The 21,734-nt window shown below is 39.4% G+C and overlaps 1 protein-coding gene across 6 annotated transcripts in view; it reads right to left on the reverse strand.

Moving 5' to 3' along the window:
- Window positions 1–21,734, reverse strand: part of CACNB4 (calcium voltage-gated channel auxiliary subunit beta 4) — a 255,792-nt gene that overhangs the window by 14,356 nt on the left and 219,702 nt on the right. For all 6 annotated transcript variants that reach the window (XM_027055769.2, XM_027055771.2, XM_015073464.3 and 3 more), the window contains 3 exons: window positions 16,052–16,161; window positions 10,287–10,438; window positions 7,887–7,982 (listed from right to left, as the gene is read on the reverse strand). In XM_027055769.2, coding sequence (XP_026911570.1) covers window positions 7,887–7,982; window positions 10,287–10,438; window positions 16,052–16,161 — 358 coding nt within the window. The remainder of the gene's footprint in view (window positions 1–7,886; window positions 7,983–10,286; window positions 10,439–16,051; window positions 16,162–21,734) is intronic.

Raw genomic sequence — 21,734 nt, forward strand, 5'->3', positions numbered from 1 at the left:
GTCATCTTATGGTAACACAAGCCAGCTTGTAACTAAGTAGGATTAAAGGATTACATTTCATTTATATATTCAATTGTCTGCCTGTCTACTTTTCTCACCATGTATTATGTAGCTCTTATTACCACAGTACTGGGCCAGTTCGAACTTTGGCCTTCTTAAAATGTACTATTTTCAATTTCTCTGAAAAGGACAAGGGTACCGATACCCAGTGAAAGCAAAATGAAATCTAATCATGTAGTGTATACATGAATATTCCAACTACAAATTCAGGCCAGTCATATTAAAAAAAAATGGGTCCTAGGTTCATTGGCCTCTCTTCTGTCTGCGTCCCACGTTTTCTTCTGTGAATCCAGGGCAGTCAATGAGGCACCTCTTCCCTCTTCCAGAGTAGAGCTGTCTGTGGCAGATTAAACATGGCCACATATTCTTTTGACGCTCCCTGCACTGAGATGGAGAATTTATGTCCTCTCTCCTTGAATCTGCGCAGCTTCTGTGACTCCTTTGCCTGGCAGAATGCTGTAGAAGTGACGCTGTACCATTATCTAAGTCCAATATCTAAGCTTAAGAGATTGGAATGTTTGGCTTTCAGAGCCCTGGGAGCTGCCATGTAAGAAGCCTATATCCTTGTGGGAGAGAGCCCATGGAAAGGTCCAGCAACCATGTGGAGACAAAGAGGAAGGAGCTGGCTAAGCCCAGCCTTCCAGCCATCCCCACTAAGGAACCATGTCAGCCACCAGCTGAATACCACCAAATACTCATTGTTTGAAGTCACTAAGTTTGAGGGAAGTTTATTGCACAGTTATGGATAAACAAAACATTGTCCCAGAACAAGGGTGGCGACTTTGGTGCAACTTTGGTAGGGTGGCTACAGGCCTGCCTCCTGCTTCTATAAACAAAGTTTCACTGGAACACATGCACTCACTTACACATTGGGTATGGTTGCTTCCCTGCTACCAAAGCAGAGTTGAGGAGTTTTGTGAAGAAGACCATAGGGCCCACAAAACCAAAAATATTTGCCTTCGGGCCTTTACTGAAAAAGTTTGCTCACCCCTCTCTTAAAAGAAGCTTCACCAGGGTGCCCGGGTGGCTGAGTGTTGGACTCTTGATTTTGGCTCAGGTCATGATCTCATGGTTTTGTGAGTTCAAGCCCCATGTTGGGCTCTGTGCTGACAGTGCAGACCCTGCTTGAAATTCTTTCTCCCTTTCTCTCTGCTCCTCCTCCACTCATGCTCTCTCTCTCTCAAAATAAATAAATAAACTTAAAAAAAAAAAGAGAGAGAGAATCTTCACCTGTGAAACCCAAGCTTCTCTTTCCAGGAGGATATATAATAACCAATTTGCTGCCATTCACTATCTGATGCTGACTTTGGCCAAGTCTTATGTTCTTTGGAAAGCCAATTCACCTCTCTTGGTCTCAGTTCCCTCTTTTGAAAAATGAGGAGGTTGGACTGGATCAATCTTTCCCTAGAAGTGTTCCACGAAACACTAGATCCATAGGATGCTCTGTGGAAAATGGTTCCACAGTCAAAATTTAAGGGAAACACTGTATACTATCCTGATGGAGATATAAAACACTCATTAGCATATTAAGGCAACTGTAGTAGAGAAATCAGTTTATCTTTGTTTACATAAGTTGTTTCTTCAAACATTTTTGGTATCAGAACTCTCCCCATAGCACCTGCTGACATCACATGGAGATCATATTGGGAAGAAAACACTCCAGGAAATACTACACTGGCTGCTTTTCAAGGTTCCTTTCTGCTTCAACAATCCCTGAGCCTAGGATTCATTTTTCTGGCTACAGAGAGCTAAGTTTTTCAGCACTATTTTAGACTTCCCTTTCTAAAGACTGCTGCCTTTAATTTCTTAGCAATGTGCGACTCTGCCAGTATAATTTGCTGACTTTTCAGATTGGAGATGTAGTGGCCAATTAAGCAAGTTGTAAACTCTCCTAGAGGAACTAAAATGACACAGTGATCACCAGTCTTTCAGTGACAATTATAATCATGTTCTTAAAGTAAAGTAGGGACAAATGCAGACACATTTTTAAATTACTACTAGTTTTTATAATCCAAAGATTTTTTTTTCACATGTGCCAACATAGAGTGTAAAATTCCTTCTTAGCATTACAAATGCTATTCAAACAATATCAAATGAACATGTTTAATAATGTAAACAGTGTTTAGAAAATATTAAATACAAAGTAACCTTACTTATCCAGACTGCTTGTTTAATATTTCAGGTTATCCGATCAATTACATAAAACAAGAATTTGCTGCAGAGGGGAGCCTGGGTGGTTCAGTCGGTTGAGCGCCCCACCCTGGATTTCGGCTCAGGTCATGATCTCACGGTTTGTGGGTTTGAGCACTCACAGTGTGGAGCCTGCTTGGGATTCTCTCTCTCTCTCACACTGACCCTCTCCCTCATGTGCACGCACATCTGCCCATGCTATCTCCCTCTAAGTAAATAAACTTAAAAAAACTTTTGCTGCTGAGACATAATAGAGCAAGACTGTCTCCCAAGTGCCTGAGGCTGTGTGAGATTCCTGACATGTGGATAAGTCCTAAGGGACCTCACAGTATTATTTGCACTTAAGTATGCGCCTATATGTTCTTGGTTCCAGCTATTTCAGAGGTAACAGATGCATTATATACACAACTATTCAATTTTCAGCCCTCTCAGAAGCTAAAATGCCTCAGTTTTAATAGGACACAAGTATTTTCTCTAATAGTCATGAGGAATAAATATTAATAAACTCATTCTCATAAAAAGATCAAACTAAAAAGAAACAAGTTTAATTCACCTAGAACGTATCTCAAGAAATCACTTACTAAGACTTCTAAAACATTACTCACCGAGACTTACATATATATTAGCCTAAACCAGTGGTTCTCAACCAGGAGTGATTTTTTTTTTCCCTAAAGGACATTTGGCAATGTCTTGAGACATTTTTGGTGGTCACAATTTGGAAGTTGTTGCTGGCCAGGGATGCTGCTAAACATCCCACAATGCATAGGACAGGTTCCCATAACAAAGAATTATCCAACCTAAACGGTCAATGGGGCTGAATTGGAGAAACCCTGATCTAAACCACTCTTTTGGGGTGCCTGGCTGGCTCAGGTGGAAGAACATGTGGCTCTTGATCTCAGTGTCATGACTTCAAACCCTGCGCTGGGTGTAGAAATTACTTAAATAAATAAAACTTAAAAAAAACGCTTTTAATCTATAAGACATTTCTGAAGTAATATCTGTAAGGATATTATGATCTACCAAATTGTTTGCTAAGAGCTGACTTAGTCAACTGCAATCTATTTTTTAAAAAGTGAAGTGTAGTTGACATATCCTATCAGGACACACTGATTTGACAATTGTATACATTACAGAATGCTCACCACAAGTGTAGTTGCCATCTGTCACCATAAAAAGTTATTACAAATTATTGACTATATTCCCTATGCTGTACTTTTCATCCCCATGGCTTATATTCATTTATAACTGGAAGTCTGTACCCTGTAATTCCCTTCACCTATTTCCCCTGCCTCCTCTCTGGCAATCATCAGTTTGTTCTCTGTATTTGAGTCTGTTTTCTGCTCTTTGTAGCCAACTGTAATCTTATTAGATTATACAGTCCTTGAAGGCAGGCACGTGCCTTTGAATCCCTAGCACCTAGAAAGGTAACAGGCCTAATGCTTGAATAATATTTGCTAAATGTCATTCTTGTAAGTGAGCCACACGGAATTGAGATGACCAAATATTTGAGTTTGTCTGACTTAACCATATGGTGACGTGGATACTATGTCCTCAGACATGCTCACGGACCATCGGTAGAAGTATCTGATCTTAATGCCATTTTGTTTGTTTAGCTTCTTTTTTTTAATTCAATTTTTTATTTTTTAAAATTTACATCCAAATTAGCATATCGTGCAACAATGATTTCAGGAGTAGATTCCTTAGTGCCCCTTACCCATTTAGCCCATCCCCCCTCCCACAACCTCTCCGGCAACTCTCAGTTTGTTCTCCATATTTATGAGTCTCTTCTGTTTTGTCCCCCTCCCTGTTTTTATATTATTTTTGTTTCCCTTCCCTTATGTTCATCTGTTTTGTCTCTTAAAGTCCTCATGAGTGAAGTCATATGATTTTTGTCTTTCTCTAACTGACTAATTTCACTTAGCATAATACCCTCCAGTCCCATCCACATAATTGCAAATGGCAAGATTTCATTCTTTTTGATTGTCAAAAAGAATGATCTTAATGACATTTTGAAACAATGAGGATATCACTTTACTTGACATATTTTTTGCTTTTAAAATCTTTAAAAAAATTTTTTAAATGTTTATTTATTTTTTAGAGAGAGAGAGAAACAGAGCACAAGTAGGGGAGGGGCAGAGAGGGGCAGAGAGAGAGAGACAGAATCCAAAGCAGGCTCCAGGCTCCGAGCCATCAGCACAGAGCCCGACCCAGGGCTCAAACTCACGAACTGTGAGATCATGACCTGACCCTCAGTGGCTTAACCCACTGAGCCACCCAGGCGCCCCTCTGCTTTTTTTAAATACTCTTCTCTTCCTTGGGCTCCATAGCCTTCATGGTTTCACTAACATCTCTACACTGATTACTTCCAAAATCTAGATACAATCAGTCTTGCAGTTGAAAAGGGTTTTAGACACCATATCCTTCAGCCTTCACCAAAAGAGATTCCTCCCACATCTTGACATCTGTTTCTAGAGGCCACTCCACCTCCACCCTGCCTTCAAATGAATGCAGTGAGAGACTAGGAGCTCAGTACTTAGAAAGGCATCCCATTCTTCCTGGCATTTGCATTTGAGTAGACTTGTAAAATGCTTTGCTCCTTGTGGATGAGTCTGCTCACTCTGTCCAGTGAAATTAGACATGCCTACCTGCTCTCTAGTCAACACAGGTCTGCTCCCAGAACTTCTGCAGATCTTGGGGCCACCTCAGGGACCTCACAGAACTAGGCTGCCTGCACAGCGTAGATCCTTCTACCTCTCTGAAGGTAGATATGATCAACGAATTTTGAGGTATTAATCTGTGTTTCTCCTTTTGTATTTCCCCCTTTTCTTTTCTACCACTCATGCAGGTGGCAGGGTCTGGGCTTCCTTGTCTGAGGGGCAGGGGAGGGGGTGCTATGGCAGGAAATTGCCAGCTCTCCATTTCCCTTCCTGGGTTTTGTTTCCCAAAAGCCTAAATTGGTTGGAGAGATTTTGCTAACTGACTCAGGAAACAATAGAAGGTGGGGATGCTTTTAGATGCAACAAAAGCAAAGAGGAAGTTCCGTTAATAGCAACAGTAGGGGAAAAGAGGGAGACACCTCCTCTCCCCCAGACATAGAAGAGAAAGGAACTCTCCTGCCAATGTCCCAGAGAGGAAGCGCTTATCTAAAGATTCCCTGCCTTACCAAAGATTCTCTGTCCCAGATGAGGTTTGATGCAGTAGAATATCCATCCTTAAGGACCACATGGGCATGGCCAATGGTTGTCTGAACTGGAACTCCCCCCCACAACTCCCTCAACTTCCTCACCAACCCCTGCCCTACCCCACCCCCAGCCCCCAGCCCTGCCCAGTTGAGGTCTTTGTTCTGCCCTGAAGATATTTCTTGCACAGCAAAGTTGGGGCCAAAGATTCACCTGCACTACACAGCTCTGTGCAGAGGTAGAGAGGCATGGAAAACAGAGCTTTGTTGGAGTCAGACAGATCTAGGGTTGAATCTTGGGGCTCATTTACTAATTGTCACCTCCAACAAATTTCTTAGTCAGGGACTTAGCTTCTTTCCCTTCTAGAAAGCAGGGATAGTGTTATCTACTAGAGTACTCTCAGATTTCCTGGAAAATTTGCTGTGATGAGTGCAGTCAGCGGAAACCCCAGGATGGGGCTTAGGGGACCTTGGCACCTTCCAGAACCACTACAGCATTCAAGCCAAGGCCATGCTCTCCACAGGCTGCTCCTAGCCAGTGTCTGAGCACAGCATGGGGACTAGAGCCTGGACATTTCTGCCAACATGTGACAAACATGCAAGAAATCTGCATCTCAGTCTGAGGCTCCTTCTATCCATTTCTCCTTCCTTCCTCCTTTCCTTTCATGAGATCAGACTTAACGTCTGATCAGAAGGCTCTCCCGCCTTGTTCTGCCCCCTTTCTCAGGCATTTTCTCCAAACAATTTTCAGTTCTAATTCCATTTAGGTGTCTGCTTCCCAGAAGACCCAAATTGATACAACTCTACATAAAACTATTCTAAAAATTGGAAACAATAGCATAGTTCCTAGCTTTTGGTAACTGTTCGATAAAGGTTAACATCCTTTAGCTGGGAAAGATTATAATCAGGGCTGGGTAATACATTCTTCAATATACATGCAGTGCTTTAATCATACATTCCATTTTGCAAGTGGACTTCATTCATAGGCCATGTGTAGTGACGCTTCTTAACATAGCACTCCAGCTATCCAAATTATCTGTGGACAGGTAACCAGGCGTGTATATAGGTGGGTGGGACTGTGAGGGCAGGAAACTGGCTTTGACACCAGATAGATCTAATCTAATCCTAATTTGCTGTGTGACCTTAGTAAAATCATTTAACCTCTCTCTCTCTTCAGTCGCTTCATCTACAAATGCGGATAATATTGCCTACTTTACTAGATAACAGTGAAGATTAGAGATAATCTATGTAAAGCATCTAGCACAGTATCTGGCCTATCCAATAAAAGGAGGCATCATACTCTTATTGCCTTTCATTCACTCACTCGTCAAAAAAAATATTTACCGTGGGCCTACCATAATAAAGGACTGAGACAAAACAGTAAAACGGACAGGGACAGATCCTTACAGAGCCTGACAGGTTAGGCATGGCACAATGCAAAGTACATCCAATAATTATAACAGAAACACCTAGATGGTGCTTAGTATGTGCCAGTCCCTGTTCTAAGAGCTAAGAGTCACTCGTTGAATCTTTATACCAACCCAGTGAGGTAGATACTTGCTGAAGATTACATAACTAGTGTGGACTTGAACACAGGCAATTTGGCTCCACAGTCCATACTTTTTACAGCTATGCTGTATTGCCTCTCTAAACATCTGAATTAGATTTTATGCTTCCACAGAGCATAAATGATCCTTACACAAGTATATGAAAAAATCTAGTGAATCAAATCAGTAGGAAAGACAGTTATTTCCTTTAGACAAACACAGGCACAGAAGTAGTAAATCAGCTGAGCAGGAGGAGACACTGATCAGCCACTGGTGACCCATATGATAGCAGTTATGTCCCCCAACACCCACCAAAATCTCTGCCATTTTCTTGGCTTCCAACTCAGCAGCTGTTTTCTGGCAATGGCACTAGGAGTAGAGTTGCTATAATATGGTTTTTCATTTTTCTTAACCCTGACTTCTTCTTTATCTGCTATAACCACAGGGCTCTTCTTGTTCCCATAAATTCTCAACCTTCAAGGTCCTATCTTTTCTGCCTATTGGAACTTCCTGGCAGAAAAGTTAAAGAAAAGTCAAATCAGTATGCTTTATTTTTCTTCTCTGTTCATAAAAGTGCCGACATGACTGGATTAAGTAGTTTGCTGAGTGTTTGCGAGGTAATCAAGGTAGCAGGCAAGGACATCAGACGCTGAACACTAGGTTTAGTTCTTACTACATGGCAGACACCCCCCGTTTCTGGATGCCTGAATGTAGCCAACATGACAGCAGCAGTTTGTTTGAAAAATACCTTAATGTTTACAACAACATGTCATTACCATCATTCTAGAACAAAAATGGCAATGGTAACATGAAAACAAACAACAACAACAACAACAACAACAACAACAACAAAACCACCACTCTCTCCTGTCTAGGCAAGAATGATTATGACTAAACACGATGGTACTTACTGGGGGGCATTGTGCAAGTTTATCAGCTGCCACCAGTTGAACATTTAAGTGTTTACTTTGGGACTTTCCTCTAGATTTAATCAACCGCTGTAAAACCTGATAGAAGACATAAACCAACAAGTTAAAAGAAAACTAAAAAAGAAAGACAAGATCTTTTAAATAGTCTGTTTAAGCCCTGAGTATTAATAGAAAAGAAATACAATATGAAAAACCATATATATATATAAACTCTGTAATGACATCACCCACTTACACTGGCTCTCAGTTATAGTGGATTTGATAGGTTCATCCTATTCTCGCTCCATGTGAGGCCTTGGTGGGATCTTGAGTTCCTGCCCTAGATTTTACCCAGAGAGTTCAAAGAGAGCCCTGCAAAAGTGGAGGAACTGATCTGTACCAGGTCATTTATATCCATATTCAGTTGAGTAATATTTTAGTTCACTATCTCAATGTCAGATAAATATCAGTCATTTATATATTTGGTTCTTTTGGTCACTGATAATTATTAAGGTGTTCCAGTTTAACTTTACATTAATAAGAATGATTTTATGATAGAAATCTAGGCAAAACATTTGCACTGGCATATTGCTACATATAAACCAGTGAATATCTGTTCTATAAATGCTATAACCGCATTTGCCATATACTCCCCTCTCCCTTACTTTTTTAAGCTGAAACAGGGTTCTTCCCCCAAAACAGTACTAGTCAGTGAGGCTCTATGATAACTCAGTGCATATATCCATAGGTACCCCTGTTCCTACACTTAATGACCCCATGGTGACTGGCGCAGGGGTGATGGAGGTTGAAATCTATTCTGCAGTGAAGGATGCTTGAATCTCCTTCAGTTCTGGGCCAAATAGACCTCCAGGTGGTCAAGGCAATTTCAGTCCATTCTAATGGTTCTCCAAAGGCCCAGGTTTGGTCAGGATCCCCAAATCCATCCTGTGCAGAACCAGTGCCCAGAGAGATGGAAAGCTGAGGGGTTGGGGAAGGGCACAGCTTCTCTAGACATTCTCCACCTGTGAGAGATGACTGGTTGGAGGCTGAATTGGCATTTTAGCACTAAACTGCACTCTTGGAGGCATTGAAAATAAACTAATTATTAAGCTTGTACCTCTCTAGAATATCTATTTCACATTACTTATTACAGTATCATCTACCTTTGCGGCATAAAGACACATGGCAGATATCCCATTGTGTTTAATCACAGCGTATCTTATTCCTTAAAGAAGCCAATCTAAGCATATATATACACACATCAATTACTTTTCCATAATAGATTCTATACAGTAATGTTTGACTCTATACACGATAAATGTAGATTCCTTTCTTGAATTACATACTCTCTCAACTGGGGAGAGAAGATAGGTGTTACAAGAATCAATACTACTCAAGACATTTACTAGGACAGAACATAAGTCTCTGAAAGGCCATACTTTACTTTTCCTCACCTTTCTTAATCTTTTGTTTCTATTTTGCTCTTGCATAATTGCCCAGTTGGGGAACCACAACAGACAGGGAACTTCTTTAAAACAATGGCTATTCTTTATTTGCTATCTTAGGATTTCTAGAAGCTGTACAGACTACAGGAATTAAAAAGGGCCTCAAATGTGGAGAAACGGGAACCCTCTTGCACTGTTGGTGGGAATGCAAACTGGTACAGCCACTCTGGAAAACAGTGTGGAGGTTCCTCAAAAAATTAAAAATAGATCTACCCTATGACCCAGCAGTAGCACTGCTAGGAATTTACCCAAGGGATACAGGAGTACTGATGCATAGGGGCACTTGTACCCCAATGTTTATAGCAGCACTCTCAACAATAGCCAAATTGTGGAAAAAGCCTAAATGTCCATCAACTGATGAATGGATAAAGAAATTGTGGTTTATATACACAATGGAGTACCACATGGCAATGAGAAAGAATGAAATATGGCCCTTTGTAGCAACGTGGATGGAACCGGAGAGTGTGATGCTAAGTGAAATAAGCCATACAAAGACAGATACCATATGTTTTCACTCTTATGTGGATCCTGAGAAACTTAACAGAAACCCATGGGGGAGGGGAAGGGAAAAAAAAAAGAGGTTAGAGTGAGAGAGAGCCAAAGCATAAGAGACTCTTAAAAACTGAGAACTAAATGACGGTTGATGGGGGGTGGGAGGGCGGGGAGGGTAGGTGATGGGTATTGAAGAGGGAATTTTTGGGATGAGCACTGGGTGTTGTATGGAAACCAATTTGACAATAAATTTCATATATTAAAATAAATAAATAAATAAAATTAAAAAAAATAAAAAGGCCCTCAATAAGATACTGTCCTTACTCATGAACAAAAAAAGCACAGAGCAAAGACTATTTCAAAAGAAATGAGCTTCTAATTCTTAAGGCAGAAATGAGGTAATTACCTTTGGAGATGAAACTTTAACATGAACAATAATTGGCGCTAAAGAAGTCTTTATAAGTTGTGCTGGGTGATTGATGGTGTCTGCGTCAAGAACAACCAGTTGCAAAGATCTTGCCAACTCAAAGATTCTTTCAATTTCACTTTGCACTTCCGCTAAAAGGAGAAATAATAAACAACAGGACATGGTTATTTTTATTAATTAGTTCTTATATGTAAAACCATTTAAAACCATTTGGATGTTTGTCTATATTGCACAACAGAACATTCTGAATTTCATGCTTCTGTTAACTTAAGATCTTTCCTAAAGAGAGAGAGATGGGTTGAGTTTTTCATAAAACCAAAAAATTGGTGAAAAAAAATTGAGATGGCTCTCTTGACTCACTTCTTACACTTGCCCTGATATTCAGCTACTTATATAGCTATGTTGTTTTTGATTATTGCTTTGTTCCAAAGAACTTTTATTTTAGCTATAAAAGCTAAAACCACAATTAGGAAAGAATTGAAATACATGCAGAGCAACATTGCATAGAAAGCAAATTATACTGAAATATTCCAGCTAAGCAAGAATTTATATATTGATATTTTGTGAATATGTTTTTTAAAAAATCCCACAATTCATCTGTTTTGACTGATGTGCACATTTTTGTATCCAGGGTTAAATGTTCTGGGTCTACACTTATGTTAACAAACTGCTACGCTTTAATTCAAGTATTAGGGCCAGTACACTTGTTCTAAGGCATAATCTTCAGCATTAAAAAGAAAAACAACTAAGGCCAATTATATTATAAATGCTGCAATGCCTTGAGAATGCAAATCTATTCAATTGGCTGTAACAGCCAAGTGACTGAAATCTCTGTGTGAATCTGGTCGAATAAAAAAATCTACTTATTTGTCTGAAGTACTCTAGCTATTTTTAAAGCAAAGCAGATTACCTATAAAAACATAATACGTCTTTCTAAAACATAAAAAACTTTTTCACATATGTTTTATAAATCATCTGACTTACTGGGTCATGTCTAAAGTCTGAATTAGACTACTTAATTTTCAGAGAGATGATCTTATTTTGCTTTTTACTTACTTTTATTTTTGGCCTATTTATTACAGGCATGACCCAGCAATGTTGTAATCTCATTTAAATTACACAGAGCAAACAAGTTACCTAATTTAAATAACTTCAAAGATGGCCTAAGTAAGAGGTGATGTTGCTCTAAAAATAACTCTAGAAGAGTTTCTACCACAATGTTGTGATTTGTTTTGCTTATCCAATATACATTCAAGTTCACGTCACCCACCACAAGCCAAAACCTTCCATAACCAAACATACGGACAAGGTGTGTGGGATCATGGATGTTCAAGACTATCATGTAACTCTAATTTGGGGGGCTTTGCATAATAGCATAAAATTCTGACTTCCCACCAAATCACTGATGTTTAATGCATGATTTGTATTAGAAATATGAATTTAGAGAGTCAACATAGCAATCATTGTTCATATCATCCAATTCCAATGGTCTGAAAGATGTCATGTTACTTTGGACTGTGACTAGCTCTCAAGGTATTTATGTAAAGAATCTGGACAATTAGGCTTATTTGCAAAATTCTTCTGAGGTCACCTAGTACATTTGTCAATAATAAATTACATACCCATCCCTTTTTTCTCACATGTCAAAAACACTTTTTAAAAAAAGAGATCTTTCTTATGAGAGAAGTTCAGAAAATAAATTTTATTTTTATTGTAGTATATTTCAGCCTCAGGCTGTTGGGGTGTGTTCTCCATTTGTTGTTGTCATTAAATTGACACTGGTTTAAGGTAACTCCTGGCCAGGACTGTTGTAGAACAAGTCTGCATTGCTTTAAGTTTCAAATCTGAATACAACATTTTCTCAAGTAGCAAAATGGCAGTGAGGCAAACTGGACTGCTCTGGTATAAAGAACCCTTGAGACACACTGTGTAAATAACTCAGAAATGCCTGGGCCTTATTTACTCTACACCAGCAATGAGATAAGTGTGGTTTTTGACCTGTGAGGAGGGCAAGCACATCCACAGCTTAGGCAACACAAAACTCTTAGGCAATGGCATTCCAGCACAAGTGGAGAGGTGCTCAGGCAAGCAAGCCAGGAGGCTGCAGACGGCCACACTATATACTAGAGTGGGTCCCTATGTGGATAATAGGTATATAGAATTCAATACCTAAACTGTCTGAGAAAGAGAATGGCATATGTATCTACATAGCTCATTTTCTTAAAAACTTGGAGCAAGCCCAGCAATCCTGACTTTCCATGCGATTCTCAGAAGGTTCCAAAGGAAGTTTCACCATGATCTTACTACAGACAAATGGGGCTCTGAGAAATTTGGACTATGATGCTGGAGGGACCTCAATGAACACTTCTATAACTTGACCACGACTGATCTAGATCCACTTCTTTCAAGCATCTCTGACACCTGTGATCTTTCTTATATCCAAATGCTTAAACTACTTCAATGGCTCCTTTGGGTTCAAAACAACATTGCCCAAAGTGAATACCCTGGAACACTAATCCCGTAAGATATCCTAAGGGGAAAAAGAGATTTTTTTTTTTTTGCAGGCTATAATAATTTCTTTTGGAATTTCAAACATGCATTACCCTTTGTATCTTAATGGCTCTTCGAAGTCTTGCAGTAAAGAAATCTGCCAATTGTTTAATCCAAATATCCAAATTTATCTGACTGAGGAAAATGTTTGGATGTAACAACTATTAGTATCTTTTAGAACCCACATTTCATAGAATCTACCTTGGAGGAGGTTTCTTTAGCAAGGCATACTAGAGCCCTAACATACTAGCCTCAACATACTTTTTCAGTCTCTTTCCCTGTTGCTCTCAAACCATGCCACCCACTCTCTTTTTTTAAGTATGCTGTGCACAAACTATTTGTTTATCACCTACACAGTGCTTTTTACATGTTGATGCCTTTGGACATTCTTGTCTTCCATGAAGAACCAGCTCAAATATAACTTCTTCGAACTCTTCTCTTTCACCTCTTACTCCCTACGCTTCTTTCTTTATACCCCTAGCTTTTTGTTCATAAATCTATTATCAGACAGTATTTTAACCACCTGTCCCTTCTTTCTGTTGGCTTATAGGTAAGACACTTTGTCTTTAGTTATGTTTGTACTTACTAAGTCTGGCGTAATTTGTGGCATATAACAATAACCATGTGATGAGGAAATCTACAAATGTGCATTAACAAGCAGGCAAATGGACATAAGTGGCTCACATAGGGATTATTATAATAGATTTCCATTAAATTAATTCCAATGGCTATAGGTGTATGAATTTACAAAGCAAAGGAAAAAACCAGTGAACTGACACTGCCTTGTTTCTTCATCAATATTTACACTAGCTCCACTCCACTGACTGAAACAGGTGACTAGATCACACAGAATGACTTCAAAGAATGTCCATGAAACCCTTGGCTGGTATAGATGGTTAGAGTCAGGCAACCTCACTTATGCACCTAAGTGTTTTTTAGCCTCTCATTAATTATCAGAAGAAGAAGTAATTAAAAGTCAAAGGCACTTTGTGGAGTGAGGAGAGTGGAAGAGGGAAGAACAGAGAACAGATGCTTGTTCAAGAAATCTTCAGTCTAACTTTTCCAAAGAAGACATCCAGATGGCCAACAGACACACGAAAAGATGCTCAACATCACTCATCATCAGGGAAACACAAATCAAAGCCACACTGAGATATCACTTCACACCAGTCAGAGTAGCTGAAATGAGCAAATCAGAAAACAACAGATGCTGGTGAGGATGTGGAGAAAAGGGAACCTTCTTGCACTGCTGGTGGGAATGCAAACTGGTGCAGCTGCTCTGGAAAACAGTGTGGAGGTTCCTCAAAAAATTAAAAATAGAACTACCCTATGACCCAGCGATAGCACTACTAGGAATTTACCCAAAGGATATATATATAGGAGTGCTGATACATAGGGGCACTTGTACCCCAATGTTTATAGCAGTACTTTCAACAATAGCCAAATTATGGAAAGAGCCTAAATGTCCATCAACTGATGAATGCATAAAGAAGATGTGGTTTATATATACAATGGAATACTACTTGGCAATGGGAAGGAATGAAATCATGCCATTTGCAGCAATGTGGATGGAACTGGAAGGTATTATGCTGAGTGAAATAAGTCAGTCAGAAAAGGACAGATATCATATGTTTTCACTCATATGTGCATCTTGAGAAACTTAATAGAAGACTACATGGGAAGGGAAGGGGGAAAAATAGTTACAAACAGAGAGGGAGGGAGGCAAACCACAAGAGACTCTTAAATACAGAGAACAAACTGAGGGTGGATGGGGGAGGGTGGCGGCGAGGGGAAAATGGGTGATGGGCATAGAGAAGGGCACTTGTTGGGATGAGCACTGGGTGTTGTATGTAAGCCAATGTGACAATAAATTATATTCATAAAAAAAAGAAATCTTCAGTCTAATTTGGCATCCTTGTCTCTCACAGTATTTAACTTTAGTCACCTAATCTGATTCATCATCATCAACTCTTCCATTGTTACCACCTCAAGGTCAAAATTACTGTCTCTTTAAGAGTGTTTCACTCAGCATGTGAGGGATCTAAATACAAAACTAAGGAAAGAACCACTGATGTCCAAGCTCCTGCCTTCACAAGAACAAACAACTATTCATTTGCTACATTTAACATTCTTTTTATAAAGCAACCATGCAGCAGACATTTATTGAACAATTACCATGTGCCAATCCCATGCTAGGAATATACAGATGATACTTTGTAGCCTGTTTGCAATCTGTACAATTCTTAGTGCAGGGCCAAGGTATAGCCTTCAATGAATTCTCGATGGGATGTTTAGGCATGCAAGCGATCTTGGAATTTTTTTGTTTTCTATCATCATCTCAGTAGTTTAAGAAAATATAGTGACAGAGAAGACCCTTATCTTTCCCACTCTGCCCATAAGGGAGGAGGTAGCAAAACAAACTGCCCTCAGAATGTGAATGCAAAGCAGACTCCTAGAAAGTTGTAAGTGGACTGCACCACTCTTGGCAATCATAGAAACCACAAACAGGCTTTTGAGATGAATGTCATGATTGCCCAGCAGTGTGGACTTGTTTGTGTGGATGGTAATTCCATCTTCCACAGCCTTGCTCATAACATGGTGTTATGTAGCTAACAATATAAGGTGTTCTTCCATTTTCCATCATGGTGAATTTCATAATTCTTTCTAACTAGTGCTCCAGGAAAGACACATTTAAACTCCCTACATGTTATTAATGCTCATTGCTATTTCCACTTAAAGATGTGACTGTTCTAGATACTACCAGCTAGCAGCAGAAGCTATACTAAGACACCGTTATCTAGCTTTCTTCTAAAGATCTGAGAAAGTTGAACATCTCATTTCTTTTCATGTCAGCTGCGACTCAGGTATGGCATATCATTAGCATCACTGAGAAACTTGGGCAGAGTAGAGATGAGTGCTTTCACGTGGTTAGGCAGTAGCAGACCAGGGGAGCCCAATGAGGGTTCTTCCCACCAGACTACTGATTAACTAATTGACTAGAGCTGAGACAGAGGAGGCTCTGGCTGTTGAAGGAGTCTGCTCCCTTCTTTTCCATGATAGCATTCTCTTCAGTTAATCAGCACTTCCCCATTCAGAATGGGGAGAAGACTGGAAAAGACATTCACAAGTGAAACATGTGTCATCCCACTCTGAAAAAACACAGCTTGGAGAAGTACCATATTTGAACATCTTACCTAAGCTGGACCGAGTGTTCGAACGTTCAATTATTGCTCGCTTGCTGGGATTATTTAGGACAGACCTCTTAGCAAGAGAAATGTCAGCTGTCACTCTTGTTATTGATATCCTATGAATAGGAACACAGAACAGAACAAGCCAGTAGAAATGTTATGGGGCTCTCAAGTGATTTATAACCACAGTATTTAGTAACCACTTTACATACTGCATTACAAACCACAGTATAATAAACATCGCCACAAGTATTTTAAATAGGCTTTGGCTAGTATTAAAAATATAAGTCAGGTATAATGGAGGAAGGTTCTGGCTATTTAACCAAAACAAAAAGCAAAACTGTGGTTAAAAACAAAGCTCTTCCTCCACTACTGTCTAGCTTGTCAAATTCTCTTTATAACGCACACCACACCAGGAGGGAATCAAAATATGTGAATAAACACGCTCTTTCTAGGAAGCATCAATACAATTTCCCTACACTTCACAGTTGATTTGCTCTTGAATAAGACCTTCAGGAACTACAAATGTTCTGCCCAGGCATATCAACCAGAGGGGAAAACCCTGTTCATTTTCATCAACACTCAACCAGTTGGTAGTGATGTTGTATTCCTGATGCCTAACAGTTAATTCATGATACAAGAAGCATCTCTCCACGAGCCCAAAGGAATGTTTCATTTCGAAGAATATGGAAAATATGACTTCTATTCTGCCTGCACAAGATCCGTCAGCATATTTGCTTAGGACTTTGAATGCATAAAGTGGAAAGACATAAGACACTATAGTTGAGGGCAATGTGAGGATTGCGCCAGGATTTTGGCAAGTCAGAAAGTTTCCTGCAGTTACACAAGAGAAGAATAAAGCAGAGAATTTGCAGATGAACAAAGAGAGGAGTCCATATGCATATGATTTATCAAATGAGAATCTCTGGAATTTACAGCCTTAAAAATCTTTATTTTAAACCGTGACTGATGAATTTCAGGTTATCATCTACCTGTAGAATGCAAAGCATGCCTCTCTAAGCCAGTTACTGCCACCATGGACCTTTCCCCATTCTCATTTTCAGAGCTTTGGCAGAGTTCTGGAATGGAGACAAGAGAGTAGTGCCCCTTCCTTTTTTGCTCAGTGCACCCATTTGCCTTCATTTTTATATTCCTTTGGCGACTGGTGCAGGGAAGAGGTAGAGTTGATATCAATTACTGAGTCATAGTTTTGGTATACTATCAGCACTCTCAGGAGACTCTTCACCTGACTTCAGTGACCCAAAGCCTTAAGGAAAATTTAAAGTATTCCTTGTCACAAATGGTTCTTTAAAGCGATACAGGCTATCTAAATGTTCTGATACCATTTTAACGCAAAGCACCTTCTTGTGTCATTGTATTGTATTTATATGCTGTAGATGGTCAGTGAGTTTTAAATTCGTAATGTTTTTAGAATTTTTAGTCACTAATAAATTACTGGAGTCATCTTCATATTATCTTCTACAGAAACCAAGAGTTTTGTGAAATACCTCTGGGCCACTGAGAACACCAAGGGGAGGCTGAATTGGCAGACCTCCAACTACCCTACCTTCCATGTCAGGCAAACGCCTCTGTATTTCTGTTTTCTACATTGGGGCTTTATATATGATTTCCTTGTAAAAAGCTGCCCAACTGCTAAAAGACATTGGAAAACACTGGTCAAGTACAACTGCTTCATTTTACCAAGAAAACTGAGACACAGAGAGGAAGTTCCACATGATTAGTTAGAGACTAAGAAGACCTGAAACACAGGACCCCAAGCACCAGGCCAATCCTTAGTCACCTGAGTGATGATAAGTCTCACAGAGCTTCAGTTTTCTTCTCCAGCAACCCCAAATCCCCAGATGTAAGCCAAATCATCAAGTGCAGATGCAATCGATCTTGGCCATGTGCAGAGAAGTGGTCAGGACTTTAGTCAGCTTAAAGTCAAGGGAATCCCATGTCTGAGTCTGCATTACTCAGTTGGCTTTTGCAACTTGAAGAATGAAATCTCATAGGCATCCTGTGTTCACAGCTTCTTTAATTTACAGAATAGAGATTGCTCATTTATTTTTGTGTGTTTGTTTGTTTGTTGTTTTAAGGACAGAGTTGTTGGTTAGAAACATACAGTCAAGTTCCAGAGCAATTCAAATACATGACTGGAGGCGAATGGGTTAAATTAGGAACAGAATTCAACTTTCTAAAATAAAGACTTTTGAAGGGCCCAAAAAGTCTATTCTGCTTATGGGAGATCAAAATTTGTAGTTCTATACAAGCCAAATAGTGAGTCTTGGTTCTTAAAATTTGAAAGGATTACCACCATACCATCACATATAGAGTTTTATAAGTTTTTACAAGTTTTACAAAAAAGCAAGCAAACAAACAAAATAATAAGACACACACACACCTGCTTCATATATTCTCCAAACAGAAAAAGGTATGGACAATACAGGGTTCTTTTTCTTGTTTTATTTGTCACCAAAATACCAGCAAACTTATTAATACAAATTATTTCTTTTAAATTTTTTTTAATGTTTATTTTATTTTATTTTATATTTTTTGAGATAGAGACAGAGCATGAGGATGGGAGGGGCAGACGGAGGCGGAGACACAGAATCTGAAGCAGGCGCCAGGCTCTGAGCTGTCAGCACAGAGCCTGATGTGGGGTTTGATCCCACAAACCATGAGATCATGACCTGAGCCAAAATGGAAAGCTTAACTGACTGAGCCACCCAGGCACCCCAATACAAGTTATTTCTTAATAAAAGTACACATGCATGCATGAAGGAGCTCAGGACAAGATAGACACAGCCCCAGAAACCCTTCAGTAAGACAAAGCAGAGTTTTCTGTTTTCTACTGCAAAGATGCTTACTATTATCAAAATAAAAAACCAAACCCACACTTTTTTTTTGTAAAAGACTCTCCAGAAATAGAATTGAATACTTCTAGTTTATATACTTTTTTTAGTTTTATATACTTAAAAAATATTTTATATACTATATATTTTTATATACTAGTTATATATTTCTATTACTTTTTTTAACTTAAAAAAATGCCCTTTCCACTTCTTTTCTTGCTGTACTCATTCCCTCCAGTATTTCCACGCATCTTGTTTGATGTATGTTTTTACGAAGTTTCCTAGGAAACTTTTCTGTGACATAGTGTTAGTAGTTACTGGCTGGTCGATTAATGCTAACAGAAGTTCAGCTCCTCAGCAAACTGGGTTTAGTAGCAAATGTCACTGAAAACTAGCAAAAATTGTTCTCTAACTCTAGCAAATCTGAACCCCACCTGTTCTTTATTTCTGTTTTCGAATTCATCATAATTGCCCCAATCTATCATGACCTATGAGTATTAGTTTTTTGAGAAAAGATATTACTTTCAGTTATAACATATCCATTCAAAAATAATTGTTATTTCCATATTGGTTCAGAATGGCTATAAGGTCCTTCTATGCTCTATCCTTGCTACATCTAATATGCAACACTGTTAGTACATTAATTAAAAAAAGATAACTCCTAGTATTCATAGAGAAGAGTATTCCAAAGAGCAGAACAGTGCACTGTCAAGAGAATTGGGATGGAGGGCCTACATAGACCTGAGTATTCTTCCTGGATCTTGCTCTTGCTGGTTGTGTGACCATGGACAAGTCAGATTAGCATCAGAATCCTAATCAACAAAATGGTGATACTGGTCAAAATAGCTAAAATTAACAACTCAGGAAACAACGGATGTTGGTGAGGATGTGGAGAAAGAGGATCTCTTTTGCACTGCTGGTGGGAATGCAAACTGGTGCAGACACTCTGGAAACTGTGTGGAGATTCCTCAAAAAATTAAAAATAGAACTACCCTATGACCCAGCCATAGTACTACTAGGCATTTATTCAAAGGATACAGGAGTGCTGATTCATAGGACACATGTACCCCAATGATTATAGCAGCTCTATCAACAACAGCCAAATTATGGAAAGAGCCCCAATGTCCATCAACTGATAAATGGATAAAGAAGTTGTGATTTACATGTACAATGGAATACTACTTGGCAATGAGAAAGAATGAAATCCTGCCATTTGCAATAATGTGGATGGAACTGCAGGGTATTATGCTAAGTGAAATAAGTCAGAGAAAGACAGATATCATATGTTTTCACTCATATGTGGAATCTGAGAAACTTGACAGAAAACCATGGGAGAAGGGAAGGGAAAAAATAGTTTTAAACAGAGGGAGGCAAACTGAAGGTTTAAGGGGGGCAACAGGGGGAGGGGAAAATGGGTGATGGGCATTGAGGAGGGCACTTGTGATGAGCATTGGGTGTTGTATACAAGTGATGAATCATGGGAATCTACTCCTGAAGCCAAGAGCACACTGTATACACTGTATGTTAGCTAACTTGACAATAAATTATATTTAGAAAAGAATAATAAAATAAAATAAAATAAAATAGTGATAGCAGCTTTGCCAAACTATCTTCTGGGACTGCCAGTAGGGGCAAACGAGGTAATATACAAAAGTGCTTTGTTAACCTAATATATAGAAGACAATTACTGCAGATTTGAAGACTTGAAGGGGACAGTTTCTTTATATTCTGTCCTCAAAAAAAAGCAGTCTACCATGAACTCTCCTACCACCAGAGTCCATAGAATTTATATAGACTTTAAGGGGAGGAGAATCAGGTCAGATGTGTTGTAATCAAAACCTGCTAATTTAAGTATTCATGTTTGGCATTAAAGTGTTCAATTACTTATCTCTAGTGTTTGACCACTGATGAGTCTCCACCTGAAGAGAGAGAATGGTAGAAGGAGACAATAAGAGGGTGATATTGACTTTGAAACAGAAGGTGCTGTGTTGTTCTTTTCCATTTGTTGATGGCAGTTACAAGGTGTTTTGATTCTGCCATGACTTGGCTGCTCTGTTGATAGCATCAAGGGTTCCCATTGCTGTTTATGAACAAACATTACCTCTCTGAGTCTCCTAAGTTGTATTCTCAGCCTCTTTTCTTCAAATTCTTCCTCAAACCCTTTTAAAAAAGTATTCCCCCTCCCTTTATTTTTATTTTGGAAAGAGAGAGCGAGGGAGTGTGAGAGGCAGAAGGGCAGAGGGAGAGGGAGAGAGAGAATCTCAAGCAGGCTCTACCCCAGTGCAGAGTCCTGACACAGAGCTCGAACTCAGGAACCATGAGTTCATGACCAGAGCCAAAATCAAGAGTCAGACGCTTAACTCACTGAGCCACCTAAGTGTCCCTCAAACCCTTTTTTCCTTCGAGTGGCCTTTGGCTAATAACTTCCTTTAACTTCAGATTTTATCTATATAGATTACAGGATGTTCATTTAGGATTTTTGGCCACGATCATGTTGATTACAAAGTGTTCAGTAATTGCCATAGAGCTGATCTGATCTAGTCATCAAAATGCCTAAAGCCAGCAATTTTATTGGAATTTGAAACGATTAGCATAGTTCAACAAATGGCAGTTGGTTGGACTGCCTGCTGTTCTATGAATGGTATATTCAACCAGCTGAACAAACCTCATCCCAAAGGATGATCCCCAATGAATGTTTGTGGTAGAAAATGAAGAGAGAGGGGCGCCTGGGTGGCGCAGTCGGTTAAGCGTCCGACTTCAGCCAGGTCACGATCTCGCGGTCCGTGAGTTCGAGCCCCATGTCAGGCTCTGGGCTGATGGCTCAGAGCCTGGAG

The sequence above is a fragment of the Acinonyx jubatus genome, chromosome C1, assembly GCF_027475565.1.
Source record: "Acinonyx jubatus isolate Ajub_Pintada_27869175 chromosome C1, VMU_Ajub_asm_v1.0, whole genome shotgun sequence".
NCBI classification, from domain to species: Eukaryota; Metazoa; Chordata; class Mammalia; order Carnivora; family Felidae; genus Acinonyx; species Acinonyx jubatus.